The sequence below is a fragment of the Citrus clementina genome, unplaced genomic scaffold (assembly GCF_000493195.1).
Source record: "Citrus clementina cultivar Clemenules unplaced genomic scaffold, Citrus_clementina_v1.0 scaffold_3, whole genome shotgun sequence".
In the NCBI taxonomy this organism is placed as follows: Eukaryota; Viridiplantae; Streptophyta; class Magnoliopsida; order Sapindales; family Rutaceae; genus Citrus; species Citrus x clementina.
The window spans coordinates 17642612-17658141 of NW_006262339.1; the positions used below are offsets into that span (position 1 = coordinate 17642612).

The window sequence follows — 15530 nt, forward strand, 5'->3', positions numbered from 1 at the left end:
AACCTTAGAGAAGATCATGATTTACAAGAAAAATTCAGATCCCTAGTTAGGAAAGTTGAAGCTTTGGAGAATAAAAAAATTGATTAAGTAAAATCTGTTCAAGAAATTACATGTGATATTTGTAGTTCTAATAATCATTTCACTTAAGATTATCCCATTTTGCCTGCACTTAAAGAATGTTTGCATGATCAAGCTAATGCCATTAACAATTTTAATAAGTCAAACCCATATTCACAGACTTATAATCTTGGTTGGATAAATCATCTAAATTTTAGTTGGAGGAATAATAACAATGCACAATCTTTACAAGCACTACCTCCACAAAATTTTCAAAATACTCAGCCTTATGCACCATATGTTCCACCACCATGGAAAAATTTGGAAGACACAATGCATTCATTCATTAGGAAGCAAGATGTTATTAACAATCAAAATGCACAAACCTTTTTTGATTTGAAAGATACTCTTGCTAACATTACTTCTACACTCACAATTCAAGAAAAAAGAAAATTTCCAACTTAACCACAACCAAATCCTAAGATTCAACAAAATCCACCCATGGACCAAGTCAAGTAAGTTATAACTGACTATGGATAGATTCTTTCTACTTTAAATATGAATGGACATTAAGGGGTCCAATAATTTAATACCAAGACTTGGGTAAGGTGTTTCTATTTGGCTTTATTTTCTTGTTGACGGACTAGAAAAAAATAAAATAAAATAATCACTTGAGGTATTGAGCAAATTAGATGAGAAACCATAAGAGATTTGCATAAGCTTTGTTATAGTGCCAACTGCCAAGTGTCTTCAAAACTTGCCAATTTGGGATTAGTCTACTTATATAATAAATAAGAGAGCAATGGACTGGGTTGTGCATATAATTGAAGGATTAGCATCATTGGTTATCTGAGAAATTCTAAAATACATATAATGTTCTATGTAATCAGATAATGTGGAATTATTAACTAATAATTTTTTGACATGTGTCAATAATTTAAAACCTAAAAATTAATTTATTAGAAGCCAAAAGATTCATTTTCTTTCTCTTTCTTTCCTCTGATTTGAAAATTTTCTCTTCCCTCCACCAAATTTCAAAAGGAAAAGGCAAAATAAATATTAATTTATTAGAAGTTAGAAAAATAATCAATTGAATAAAGTTCCTTTGCAAATCTTTGGTAATCTCACTTTGATGCTCATTCTTCTTCCCATTCACAACTCCATTCCCTTGGAAAAACAAATCTTTGGTAATCTCGTTTTTATGCTCCTTCTGGAGTTGTGAATGGGAAGCAGAAGCAGCATCAAACCAAGATTATTTTTAGAATTTCAAAGTGAATTAAGACCGCGATTATCATACTTCAAGCATTTGCAGAGTGAATCAAGACCATTCACTAAATTTTTCTTTTGCTTACCACTTGTTTGTTTAATACTTTGTGAAACAAGTTAAGATACTGGCGTTGAAAATAATGCACACACACTCACACTCACACACACATATTGTAATTGTTTGATTCATTGTTTCTTGATGGACAACATGTGTTAAGATTTCAATAATATTGTATAGAAGCCATTTGAAAGAGAATAATTTATAACCAACTTTGGTGAAAAAATAACCAAATGTTCAAAATTTTAAAAGACCATAAAATAGTTTTTCATTGCTACTCAAAATTAATATGCATGTATCAAAATACCATTTTTTTATTAATTAAAAAATGCAGGCACTAGTGCTAAAAATAAATTATAAACTCAAAACTCACAAGATCCCCAGTTATATACATTTTAAACAACAATATTTTTTGAATAAATTTGAGAAGTTGAAAAAAAGTATCTAACAATAAACACTATTCTTAAGTGAACAAAAAATCTTGTACAAATAGCAATATTATAAATTTAACCACACTAATATGTAAATTTGCATATTGCCGTATTCAGCAAATGCCTTGGCAACCTACTCATGCAAAAGGGGAGGAAAAAAAAATAAGTGCAATGTTAAAAGAATAAAAATATTAACGAGTGAATATAAACATCGTAATATACTAACTGGAGACACACACACACACACACACACCATTGTACTTATAAAAAGACGTTATATAATATTCAATTTCCTTGGCGTTCAAATTGATCCGCACCATAGTTGTTTCATCCCACATTGTATGTTTACATATTAAAGCACATATATATAGTTATTTAAATAATCAATTCAAAAGGTTAAGAAATAAAAAAAGAAATAAAACCTAACTTAAGTGAGGCCACTATCCAAATGCAATTGTTGGCAAAGATGAAGATAGAGCACGCTTTGTGGATAAATATGCTTTATTAGTTAAAATAACTTAGAAATTTAAGTGTGTACAATGATTTTCAAGTACTACCTGGTTCAAATTAGGCATTCAATAAATTCCCTAAATAATGCTAGTAAAACTTAAGTTATGAATCGATATATTGAATATTGAAACTTGTTGCATGGCTGGTGGATGTGTTAGATGTGATGATGGGGCAGAGTAGCAGAGTCGAAATTAAAAGGATGGGAAACACTAGATTGTACCAAGCAAACACTATTAGTTTATGCTCTAATTGAAGTGTGATTAGATATCGTTCTAATCCAAATGACTCAATGAGATTTTAACAACGCATGAAACAAGATTAGATGATGCTTTCATCTAAATGACTCTACAAGAGAGATTTTGATAGATAATCCCAATGGAAATTTTAAAAGAGGGGTTTTATTGACTAATTGAAGTTGAAGTTATGAAAATAATAAAAACACCTCCCTATTTATTATAGGGTAAACCTACTTCCCAAGTTACCTTAGAAGAAAAATAAATTATAATTATAATAAAAATAAAAGATTAAGATACATACCATAATTGACTCTAATTAAAATAGAAAATATCAATTAAGACACATACCATAATTTACTCTAATTAAAATAAAAAATATCAAAAGACCTAAAATAATAAAATTCTAAAATCCTAAAATAGCATCCTACATCATGTGATGGATTGACACCTTTCAAATCGAATGTTGTGACATTTCTAATTAAGCTAATGGCATGTTTTTGCAGGGGAATGGAGTTTTAAATGAGAAGTAGAAGGAGCATCAAAGCGAGTTATCAAAGACATGTTTTTGCAAGAGAATGGAGTTGTGAATGGGAAGAAGGACCACTATAGCAAGGCTACGAATGATTAGAAAAAGTAATGATAGACATCCAAAATCTTTTTATCCCAAATTCTATCCCAAATCATATGTTATTCATTAGTTGGTTGATAATTCTTTACAAAATTTAAGTGAATTAATTGTATTATCCTCACCAACCAATTGATGAATGCCACAACATTTGGGATGATTGATATGAACCCCATCAAGAACTTACACGACCCTAATCAATTTAGTTCCCAAGATCGGATCTAAATCAGGAATAGAATGAAACCTCGACCCAATGCTTATTGAAAGCACAAACCTTTGTATGTGAAGACGTCATAATCAGCTATAGATGGTCTGATTGATAAGTCAAGAGTTTGAATGCCACATAAATCCAATAAGTTCAAAGAGTTCGTAAAGAACCAAAGAGAATTAACTCTCTCACCAATTACATAAAAAAACTTCTTCCATGTTTATTGAATACAAGTACTTTATATAGGGTTGGTTACAAGAATTTTTGGAAATAAATCCTAACCCAAAACTCAAATTTGAATCTGAATCTTCCCTAATAGGAAATAATTTAAACCAAATTAGAATCCTAATCTAAGTAGATAGAAAAGAATCTAAATCAAATCAGGATCCTAATTGGCTTAAATGTCTTACATCAATTAAATGGAAACTAGGCGATTAAAATAGAAATAACTGATTTATTTCCCTAACAGCGTCCTCAAGAAACGGGAAAGTATATGAAAAAGGAAAATAATATATTTTCCCGCCATAATGTGCAAGCCAACTCCCTATTTCATCGAAATGACTATTTGGAAACTTCAAGAGCCTGAATCATGCATTTATCATGTGCGATTCCTTCAACAGACCTCCACGAATTTGATTGAGCCCAAGTTACTTGAATCAATACATTAAGCGATTATTTGAATTTCTTTGCTCAAGCTCTTGTAACGGGTCTGATGGGAACTTGAATAAGATCTTAATATGCCTCATCCCATGTGCTTGTGATAGTTTTATCCTTAATCTCATCAATGGTGTTTTGGGATAAAAAATTTGGGAATTGTAGCACTATTTGATTTGAAAAGGCACTTTATTCAACTAATTATTTTTATAACTTCTAATAAATTAATGTTTCATAATTTTATGTTCTTGAATTTGGAACATGGAAGATGAGTTTTTCAAACCAAAGGAAATAGAGAGAAAGGCAGGGAATTGTTTAACCTTTAATAAACTAATTTTTATGTTTAAAAATTATTGACATATGTCAAAAAATTATTAAACATCAGATGTATTATAGAATTTCCCCTGGTCATTGAATCGAAGCCTAAGAAGTGGTAATCTTGTAAATAACAGTCAGAACAACAAATCCGAGATCTTTTAAGTTATCTTCCAAATTCAGAATTTAATGGACTTTGATAATGTTAAAGAGTCCAATATATTAACAGATTTTATGTTGCAATTACTCAATCTTTAGCAAAGCTTGCTCTAAAGAAGTGCGAAATTGTTGTGTGAATGAATTCTTATCCTTCACAACTATTGTATTTATAATTCACTTGATTAATATGAAGCTAGTATTTCTCTCTGAAAAAAAAGCCCAAGCATGGTATAATACTTGCACCATTTCCAATGAGAGTTGTATCAGCTTCTATTTCATATTATTTGCAAACTTCCTAATTATATTATTTATTTTCATTATTCTATATTTTTATTCAATCAATCATTCTATACCATCAATTTATATAAAAATTTTGTGGAAGTAATATTATTATTCATTTATATTTAGAACTCTAGCCTCAACAGATAAATTAAGGGTATTTTTTAAGCGGGTGCAGTTGTAGTATAAATAAACCCATGCTAGATTCTATTTACTAGCAACACAGCTACTCTAAATGCACTCTTAGGTCATGTTTGGTTTAAACAAAGGGGAGGAGAGGAAAAGAGTGGAATGCAAGGAAAGAGAAAAGAAAAGAGTGAAGGAGAATAGTGAAATTAAATTTCATTATTTGGTTTGACATAAAATTTGATAGAGAAAGAAATTATAATTTTTTTTTTGGACAAATTTATTCTCTGCCTTAAATACTAAATTACCTATATTAGTAATGAAAGATAATTTAATATCAATCCCAAACTTTTTAATGTCAAAAAGTCCTAAAACAATTCATGATTTATATTTCATATAAAATATAAAATAATTTAATATATTAAACTATTTAATATAATTTAATATAAATAAAAGGCAGTCAACAGAAGTCAACGGAGGTCAACGGCGACTGGAGACTTTCCGACGAAATTCTGGCAGCTTCCGGCAATGGTTTGAGGGACGCTAACGGTCCGGCGGTGGTCCGACAGAGGTCCTGTGAAGGTTCGGCGAAAGTCTGGCAATAGTTAATTTATATTTCTATATTTTCATATTAAATAAATAAGTTTATTTATTAATTAAGTTTCTTAAATCATTCATTAAATTTAATAATTATAAATTTTTTATAATATTAAATTGATAAAATAAAATTATAAATAATAATTATTAATGGCATTAAACAAGTTAAAATATTGAAAGGTAATTTTGAAAGCTTTGGTTTCCAATATAAGAGGCATTGAATTCTTCACCGCTTGGTGTGGAATTCAAATTTTACATTATAATAGATATTAAATTCTAATGAAAATTAAATTGTTATATATTTTGTGTAATCAAATAATGAAAATAAAAATAGAATTTAAATTTCTTTTCTCTCTTCTATTCTCTCCTCCCAACCAAACATCACCTTTATTTAAAAGTTCTGGTAAAATTCTAACTATAATGTGTAATTAAAAAGAAAGTCAAATTTGATTAATTTGTGTTGATGAATTTCCAAGAAAAGAGAAAGTCCATTAATTGTTGTCGATTTGTCATTGAAAATTATGTAGAACTTGTGCAGATAATGAGACACAGAGAACCAGGGAAACCTGTGGTACCGTGCCATAGTTGCATCCAGCCGTTGGATGCCAGTAGACCCCACCAATTCAAATGTATCTAACGACTGGATGCAACTGTGACACGATACCACAGTTGCACTGTAGCCTGATCCCATAAAACCATGACAATTGTGGAAAATGATGCCTAATAAAATACGTAAAGAAATGAAGGGGTGGGGAAATGGTTAATTGGTGTCGTTTTATTGACTGACTGACTTCAAAAATAAAAAATAATTGAAGACACCCACAAGTCAAATAAACAAATTAAAGCTGGTAGGCCAATAGTGTTAAGCCTTCATGGGAATTCTTTATTTTTATACAAAAATGTGAATGAGGTTTAGATTCTAATTGAAATTAAATTGTTATATATTTTGTTTAATCAAATAATGAATATTAAATTTTAATAAAAATTTTAATGGATATTAAATTATTATATATTAAATTCTAATGAATATTAAATTTTAATAAAAATTAAATTGTTATATATTTTATATAACCAAATAATGAAAAAAAAATTTAATTACTTTTCTCTCTTCTATTCTCTCATTCCAACCAAACATCACCTTAATTTAAAAATTCTGATAAAATTCTAACTATAATGTGTAATTAAAAAGAAAGTCAAATTTGATTAATTTGCGTTATGAATTTCCAAGAAAAGAGAAAGCCCATTAATTGTTGTCGATTCGTCATTGAAAATTATGTAGAACTTGTGCAGATAATAAGACACAGAGAACCACGACAATTGTGGAAAATGATGTCAAATAAAATACGTAAAGAAATGAAGGGTTGGGTAAATGATTAATTAGTGTCGTTTTATTGACTGACCGACTTCAAAAATAAAAAATAATTGAAGACAACGATAAGTCAAATAAACAAATTAAAGCTGGTAGGCCAATAGTGTTAAGCCTTCATGGGAATTCTTTATCTTTTATATAAAACTGTGAATGAGGTTTAGATCCAATAGTGTTAGGCCTTCATCATGATTCTCTCTTTTATATAGATGTGTGAATGAGGTTTATACCCAACCAATCCAAAGATTTTAAATTGTAATATATCTATAGACTCTAATCATTAAAAAACAATAAAATTAGGTGTCTTATTTTATTTTATTAATGAGTAAAAGTGTGGACAAACGTTAAGTTAATTTTTAATTGTTATTTTCCTCAAGAATTAAATAAAGATGACCATTCAATAAAACTATATAAAAATTACTTGATCAAGGACGTCGAGCCTCTGCTTTATTTTATAAATAGCGAAGAGACATACCTATTGCTAGTTGCAGCAGGAATATTGATTAATCAATTAAGATGGTTAGGGGTCCAAAATGGGTGTGGGTGAAGTTACTTTTGATGGTCGTTTTACTTGAAAATTGTTGGAGTGAGGGATGCTGGGAGCAAGAGAGAGTTGCCCTCTTGCAACTTAAACATTTCTTCAGCATTCAGGTGGAGGGAGATAAAAATAATTCAGACTGTTGTCAGTGGGGACGAGTTGTGTGCAACAACAACACTGGCAGAGTAATGGAGCTTCATCTTTCTTTGGCTAGGGATTTGAGCTTGAGAGGGTGGTATCTGAATGCTTCTCTGTTCTCTCCCTTTCAAGAGCTAGAGTGGCTCGACTTAAGTTTTAACTTAATAACGGAAAATGAAGGTTCTTTTTTTTTTTTTTTAATTTTTATGAGATTGATGAATGGAACCAGTCATTCTTGTGATGAGATTGTTTTATTATTATTTTTTTTTTCAGGTGATCTAACGGGGCTATCAAGGTTAAAGAACCTGAAGTTTCTCGATTTAGGCTCCAACTACTTGAAGAATAGCATCTTATCGCGTATAGATGGTCTTTCATCTCTAACAACATTATATTTGTATGATAATATATTGAATGGAACCATTTATATTAAAGGTAACCTTGAGCTTTACTCTCATCTTTAATTATGAATCTCATTGAGTTTGGAAAATAAAAAATAAAAAATCGATCTGATAGGTCAGCAGGAATCGGAACTTTGCTTCAACAATATCGAAGGTTTCTCGTTATTCACATTTTATTTTATTTTATTTTTTACCTTTTTTGTACAAGCTAGTTTCAGTTGGTAAAGTATCTTAAGATGAAATAACAGGTTTAAGAGTTTGAATCCTTTTAAGATAGGTGGACAGAAAATTTTAGGATTCCTTAGACTACAAATTAAAGGAAAAAAATCTAATTTTTTGAGAACGTACAGGAGTATTTGGTTGGTGATCTTAAATACATGCTATTGTAATTAGAATGTCTTCGTGAAGTTTCTCATCTCATCCACTTCTTTTTTTTTCATGAAAGTAAAAACAATCGATTTAGAAAATTACATGTTTATTTATTTATTTATTTTTTTTGTTTGAGCAAATTATTCCGTCACATACTTAGACTTTTCCCACATCCACCTTTTAAAAAATAAATAAATAATCACCCTTTTAAATTACATCTAGTAAAAATATTCTTGACCTTTCAAAAATTTTATCCAACCAGTAACTGTAAAGCGTTTTAAGTAGGATTTGAAATATAGGATTAAATTAGAAAACAAGGAACGGCATTTTTGTCATAAAACAAGAAAGACCTTGTGAATTATGTTACCCACTAAAAGGAGACAAATATCTCTCCCTTTTCTTTTTTTTTTTTGGTTTGGGTGCTTTGAATTTTAAAATACGTAAGAAAATTTAATTAAAAGATAATTTGTTTCTCAGAAATAGATTCTTTGAGCAATTTAGAGGAGCTGGACTTTCGCGGCAACAACATTAACAAATTTGTGGCTCCCAAAGGTAACACTAACGGAAAATTATTATTTTTTACTAGATTTTAAGGTCATTTTACGAGTCATCTTCTGACGATGGCTTTTAACAAGGACTAAATTTAAAACATCAAAAAAAAAAAAAAAATTCCAAGCTACTGAAAAACAATAAAAAAAGAGACTAATAATGAAATTTCTGTTTTTTTTTAATCTTTTAATTTGATCAAAATGAACGCTTCCCCGTTTAACAATCTGTATATTCAATCAAAATATTCCTTCTTTAATTGCCCTCACAGATTACAGAGGTTTGAGGATGCTAAAATCCCTTCGTCTAGGGACTTCGCGCTGGTATTATGACGGTGGGATCTATAGTATGAATGTAAGCAGCCTATTGCAGTCCCTGTGGACGCCTTTCCCTAATTTGGATACACTTGAATTACGAGATTATCATCTTGGTCAAAAAATGACGAACCAAGGTAAGTTGAGGTTATCAGCTCGAAATTTAAGATTAGAAAAAAAAAAAGAAAAAAGGTAACCTTATAATTTTCTTGGCTTTGTTTAAAGTTGATGTTACGTTTCGTCTAGAATTACTCAATTTCACCAACTTGGAAGTCTTGATCTTGGGTGGCTCTGCTCTGCATATAAGGTTTCTACAAAGCATTGCAGTTCTTACCTCAGTTAAACATTTGTCAATGAGGAACTGTTATCTATATGGCACCTCTGATTTTCAAGGTAAACTGACAAATATTTTCTTACATATTTCTGTTTCCACAGTAAATTAACTATTGAAAACATCAATGGGCTCTCAATTATCTTTCAAATAATTGGGGCAAACAGGATCGCATACTCGCATTGATGGATTACTTATTCAAACTTCTTTTGTCAATTTATTATGATGAATGAGTCAAGTGTGTTGACATTTTCACTACCTTTTAAATAAATTGAAATATGTCAATTTATTTAGGTGCAAATAAAATTAATCCTTTTCAAGTTAATTTTTCTATGTTAAAAAAAAAATTAATTTTTCTTAATAAAAAAATTGACAATGCAACAGAAATATATTATATATTCCCAAATAATGGCACAGTTGGTTCGTTCTGTTATGACGGAAGCAAGAGATCAACAGTTCTAAGTCTAAAAGAACACGTTTAGCTAACGGAAATTTAATAGCTCCTCGCCAGATCTGTTTGAAACATCTGACGTATTTCTTGCTCAATGTTTGTAGATTTTCCAAAATTCAGAAGGTTAGAAAATTTGGTCATGGATTACAGTGAAATTCACATCAGCTTTCCTCAAATCAGTAAATCTATGGTTTCCCTAAAGTTCTTATCACTAGTCAGCTGTGGACTAAATGGCACGATTCTTAATCAAGGTTAGCGACTCTATCTTTCTATGTTTCTCTCTCTCTCTCTCCACTCTAAAATGAATTATATACTAAATGTTGAGTTATATTTGCAGGTCTGTGTGAGTTGGTGCATCTACAAGAGTTGCATATTGGCTATAATAATATAGGAGGTACCTTGCCTTGGTGTTTGGCAAATATGACATCCCTTCGAATATTGGATATCGCTTCCAATCAAATTACTGGAAATATCTCCTCATCTCCCCTCAGGTATCTTACATCTCTCGAAGAGCTCAGAGTTTCAAACAATCAATTCCAAATACCAATTTCATTTGAACCCTTTTTCAATCACTCCAAACTCAAGAAATTCTATGGTCAGAAAAACAGATTATTTGTGGAAATTGAGTCACATTCTTTGACCCCAAAATTCCAATTACAGAACATCTCGCTGTCGGGTTGTAGATATGATGGCACATTTCCCAGATTCCTTTATTATCAACATGAATTGCGATATGTTGATTTATCTCACATGAACCTGAGGGGAGAATTTCCAAATTGGTTGTTAGAAAACAACAAAGAATTGGAAACACTTCTTTTAGCCAATAACTCTCTCTCAGGCTTTTTTCAGATGCCAGTCAATCCTCTCAAGCAGTTAACAACTATTGATGTCTCCAAAAACTTCATCCAAGGCCACATTCCTACGGGAATTGGAGCATTTTTGCCAAGATTAGAACATTTCAACATCTCTAGGAATGTTTTAAATGGTAGCATCCCATGTTCTTTTGGTGATATCAGCTCGTTGAGAAGTCTGGACCTATCCAATAATCGGCTGACTGGCGAAATCCCTGAGCACATGACCATGGGTTGCTTCTCATTGCAAGTTCTTGCATTCTCAAACAATAGCTTGCAAGGTCATATATTCTCTAGAAGTTTTAACTTGACGAACTTGGTGACATTGCAGTTGGATGCCAATCAATTCACAGGAGGAATCCCAGAAAACTTGTTGAACTGCTCTTTATTGGGAGGATTGTATCTTAGTGATAACCATATTTCTGGTAAGATTCCGAAATGGCTGGGTAATCTATCAAATTTGGTAGATATTATAATGCCCAATAATCATCTTGAAGGTCCAATCCCAGCAAACCTTTGTAAGCTTAATTTTCTCACAGTTTTGGACCTTGAAGTGAATAATATATCTGGGAGTTTACCATCTTGTTTCAGTTCATGGCTTCTCACACAAGTTCACTTGTCAAGAAATAAGATAGAAGGACAACTTGAAGATGTATTCGGTGATATTTTGGTGACATTAGATCTTAGCTACAATCGTTTCAGTGGTAGGATTCCAAACTGGATTGATAAACTTTCTCACTTGAGCTACCTTATATTGGCTAATAATAATCTAGAAGGTGAAGTGCCAGTTCAGTTGTGTCTATTGAAACAATTGCAGTTGATTGATCTTTCTCATAACAATCTTTCTGGTACAATTCCTTCTTGTTTATACAAAACTGCGCTCGGTGAAGGTAATTATGATTCTGCTGCTCCAACGTCCGAAGGTAATTATGGTGCTTCTAGTCCAGCTGCGGGTGAAGCTGTGTCTCCAAGTGGTTCTTCAACAATGAGAAAAGAAGAAAGTGTTGAGTTCAGAACTAAGAATACGTCCTATTATTACCAGGGAAGAATCCTCAAAATCATGTTCGGACTCGATCTTTCTTGTAATAAGCTTACAGGTGAGATTCCTTTTCAAATTGGATACCTGAACATGATACGAGTGCTAAATCTATCCCACAACAATTTGATGGGAACAATCCCATCGACATTTTCACAACTCAGTCAAATTGAAAGCTTGGACCTCTCTTACAACATGTTGCAGGGGAAAATCCCTACTCAGCTTGTTGAGTTATATGCACTGGCTATTTTTAGTGTAGCACACAATAACTTGTCAGGAAAGGTCCCCGATAGAGTTGGGCAATTTGCAACCTTTACTGAGAATAGCTACGATGGGAATTCTCTTCTTTGTGGACAGCCATTATCCGAGAGTTGCTATCCCAATGGATCACCAAACGTTTCAGTTAGTAATGAAGAAGATGATGATAATTTTATAGACATGGGCAGTTTCTATATCACTTTTATAATATCTTATGTAATTGTGATCTTGGGAATATTTGGAGTTTTATATGTAAATCCTTACTGGCGACGAAGATGGTTTTATCTTATTGAGACTTACATGGCCTCCTGCTACTATCTTCTTGTCGACCATTTGATTCCACCAAGATTTTGTCTTGGAAATAAGTAGTTTCACTCTAGCTATTACATGTACCTCTGGTCGCTGTCCCCCAATAAAAATTATGTGATGCAAATTTATTCAATAACTTTCAAGTTATTTATAGCTGAAAATTTTCTCTTTATTAGACCGATGCTTGAATTGATGCCTTGTTATCGGTTTAATTCTTCAGTTTGTCTTATGCTTTTTTTTTTTAAAATTATGTTTGGCATGATCTTTTTCTATGTTTATTTTATTTTACTTTTTTCTTGAGTTTCTTAACTCAAGATGCTAGGATTTGAATTTAATTCTAATTTACACCTTAGTAATTTTTTTTAACAATATATATTTAATTAAAGGATCGTTCTATGATGTTGTATGATTTTTTACTGCATTGATAATGAGATTGTTGTAGACCCTTGGATTTAAATGTTTTGACATATACCATTCATTTAATACAATAGACAAAAAGGTTAATTGCAAGTAAATGTAAGTTTCCTTTATGTTTAATTAATTATTAAAAGAAAATTCTAGGGGGTTGGCAGTTGGGATGAAGTATTAAAATTTTCACCCTTAATTTAATTTTAATGCATAAGTAATTATGTAACAAGTTGTTTGCAAGTTGCATAATTTATTCATAATCAATTGATAAAATATTTATAAATTACCAAAAACATAAAAAAAATATACAAATAATATTGAAATTAAAAATGTTATGTACCAGCTATAGCTTTACGGTTTCACTTTTTTTTTTACAATTAGTATTAGAAATAAAAATACCATTTAAATAAAGAGTAGTAATAAAAATACTATTTAAATAAAGAGTAGTACTACACATCCCAAATTTTTTATCCAAAAAAACTATCTTAAATAATGCAGCATTCATCAATTGGTTGGTGGATAATATAATTAATTTTGTTAAAACTTGTAAAAAATTACCAACCACTCACTCAGTAAATGATACATCATTTAGGATGAAATTTAGGATAAAAATTTAAAATATTTATCATTACTCTTAAATGAATGTAATTAACTAGTAATGTTATTTCAACAATACTTTATATAAAAATATTCCATAAGGTCTTATAATAATTTATATTATATGTCTTTAATAATAAAACCATTAATGATTAAACAATAATAATCATGGAAGCTATTGTAATAAATTATTTGATTTATACTATTAATGATGCTATATGCGTCCACAAAATATGAAAAATATTTTAATTATATATATATATAACTCCTCAGGTTTTTCATTTCCTCTTCTTCTCTTCCTTCTCTCTAAACTCTCTCTCTCTCTCTCTAAAGTCCGAAGAGTTCAAAGAAATTTTCTGCTTACACAATAGTTCTATCACAGAGCTTTGGGTGATCAGACTAGTTCTTTATCTTCAATCTTCCCGTCTTTCAATCTTCCCTTCTGGAAAGATTTGAAAATTTGTAAAGCCAGAAAGCAAAGATGTATGTTTAAATTCAGTCATTTAAATTTTTAAAGTTTAATGTAATTTAAATTTTCGCAATTTACTTTAAAGCATTTACTTTTCTGCAATTTAATTTTATGCACATTTAAATTCCAGCAATTTATTTTCAAAGCACTTTTCTTTTCAAAGCACATCCATCCTTCGATCTAACGAAAGCACATCCATCCTTCGATCCTATTTCCTTCTGGTATCAGAGCCAAGGGGAGGATAGTGTAAAGCAGTTTATAATTCTGTGTTTAAAGACTTGTGTTTTATTTTGATGTTTTGTTGTGTGGTGAATCCTTACTGGTAGTGAATCCTTACTGGTAGAAGGGTCACCTATGAAGTGAAGGGAAATGGTTAAAATCAGGGTAGCAACTGCATCCTGAATAGGGTTATTAAACTCATCAAGAATGGGGGCACCATTCTCATCAGTTTGGATGGCATTAAAGATGTCTAATTGCTGCAATTTAGTGAGAAGATGATCCCACCATCCTTTGAGTTGACCAGTAAAACCGGCAATTAGGATTTCTGCAATGGCTTTGTCAGAAGTTCCTGATTGGGTTTTATAGGCATTGGCTGCCATGGTCATTTGCTGCAATACACCTAGAATGTTGTACTCAGACATTCCATCTATATTCCACTCATAGACAGAGGATGCATTATAACGAGCTTGATTTAATGCACTAGGCCTGTTGTCTATAGTTAAATCAGGTGGAGATTTAGAAGTAGGGATAGCAAGTTCCCAATGGATTTTATTGGCTTTAGAAATTGGTTCATCAATAAAGGCTTCTAAGTCAGAAGAGGCAATAGAAGTTTGGTCATCTTTTTCTAATACTCCAATCTTGCTAGATTGAGGAGTATCAAGGGCAATCTGAACTTTGCTAGATGAGGAAGAAGCAGCTTCTATCCTATCTAGTTGTTCTCTGATGGCTTTTGCAAAATCCGATTTTGATTCATGGACAAGCTTTTGGCTAGTTTTCGAAACCTGGAAGGGTTTGAAAATAGGTTCCTTAAGCTTTTTATCAGAATCTGATTTTGAAGGGATAGGCTTTTGACTAGGAGAAACAGATATGGTTGACTGTTGAAATTGGTTTTCTATTCTAGTCAACTGTTTTCCTATAGTATTTAAGTTAGTATTACAGAAATTATTCTGTTGAATAATACTACTTAAATTACTATCAGTATCATTTGGTTTGGGGATTTTGTAAGGTGAAGCTCTAATTTCTATAGGAGGTTCGCCGTGGTCAACGGTTACACTCCGGAGGGGTGGATGCTCAGAATCGACAGTTCTATTACTTTCGGAGAGTTTCCATTCAGTGGTCTTTTTCCTAATAGTAATAGGGTTTGACTCTTTGAAGGGGTAAGAGATGTTGTTATCAGAAGAATATATTTCGAACCAATCAAAAAACAATATATGAACTTTATGAAGATTCACAAATTCATAATAAAATTGTTGGATTTCTTTTCTTTGGTTTAAAAAGTGTTTGAAAAACCAAAGTCTTTTTTCTTTGTTTAAATCAGAATAAAAATCGTTATGTAAAAGAGTTTTATCCAATTCAAAATCTTTTTCGATGACCTTAATGACATTTTCTGTGACTGCAGAAAATGTAGGAG

The 15530-nt window shown here is 31.1% G+C and overlaps 1 protein-coding gene across 1 annotated transcript; it reads left to right on the plus strand.

Moving 5' to 3' along the window:
* The first annotated feature begins 7403 nt into the window (after window positions 1–7403).
* LOC18047613 (LRR receptor-like serine/threonine-protein kinase GSO2) lies at window positions 7404–12486 on the plus strand. Its single transcript, XM_006441353.2, has 7 exons — window positions 7404–7743; window positions 7837–7995; window positions 8808–8882; window positions 9148–9327; window positions 9437–9583; window positions 10077–10223; window positions 10310–12486. Exons 1-7 carry the CDS (start codon window positions 7404–7406, stop codon window positions 12484–12486), a joined length of 3225 nt encoding a protein of 1074 aa, XP_006441416.2.
* Window positions 12487–15530: the final 3044 nt, after the last annotated feature.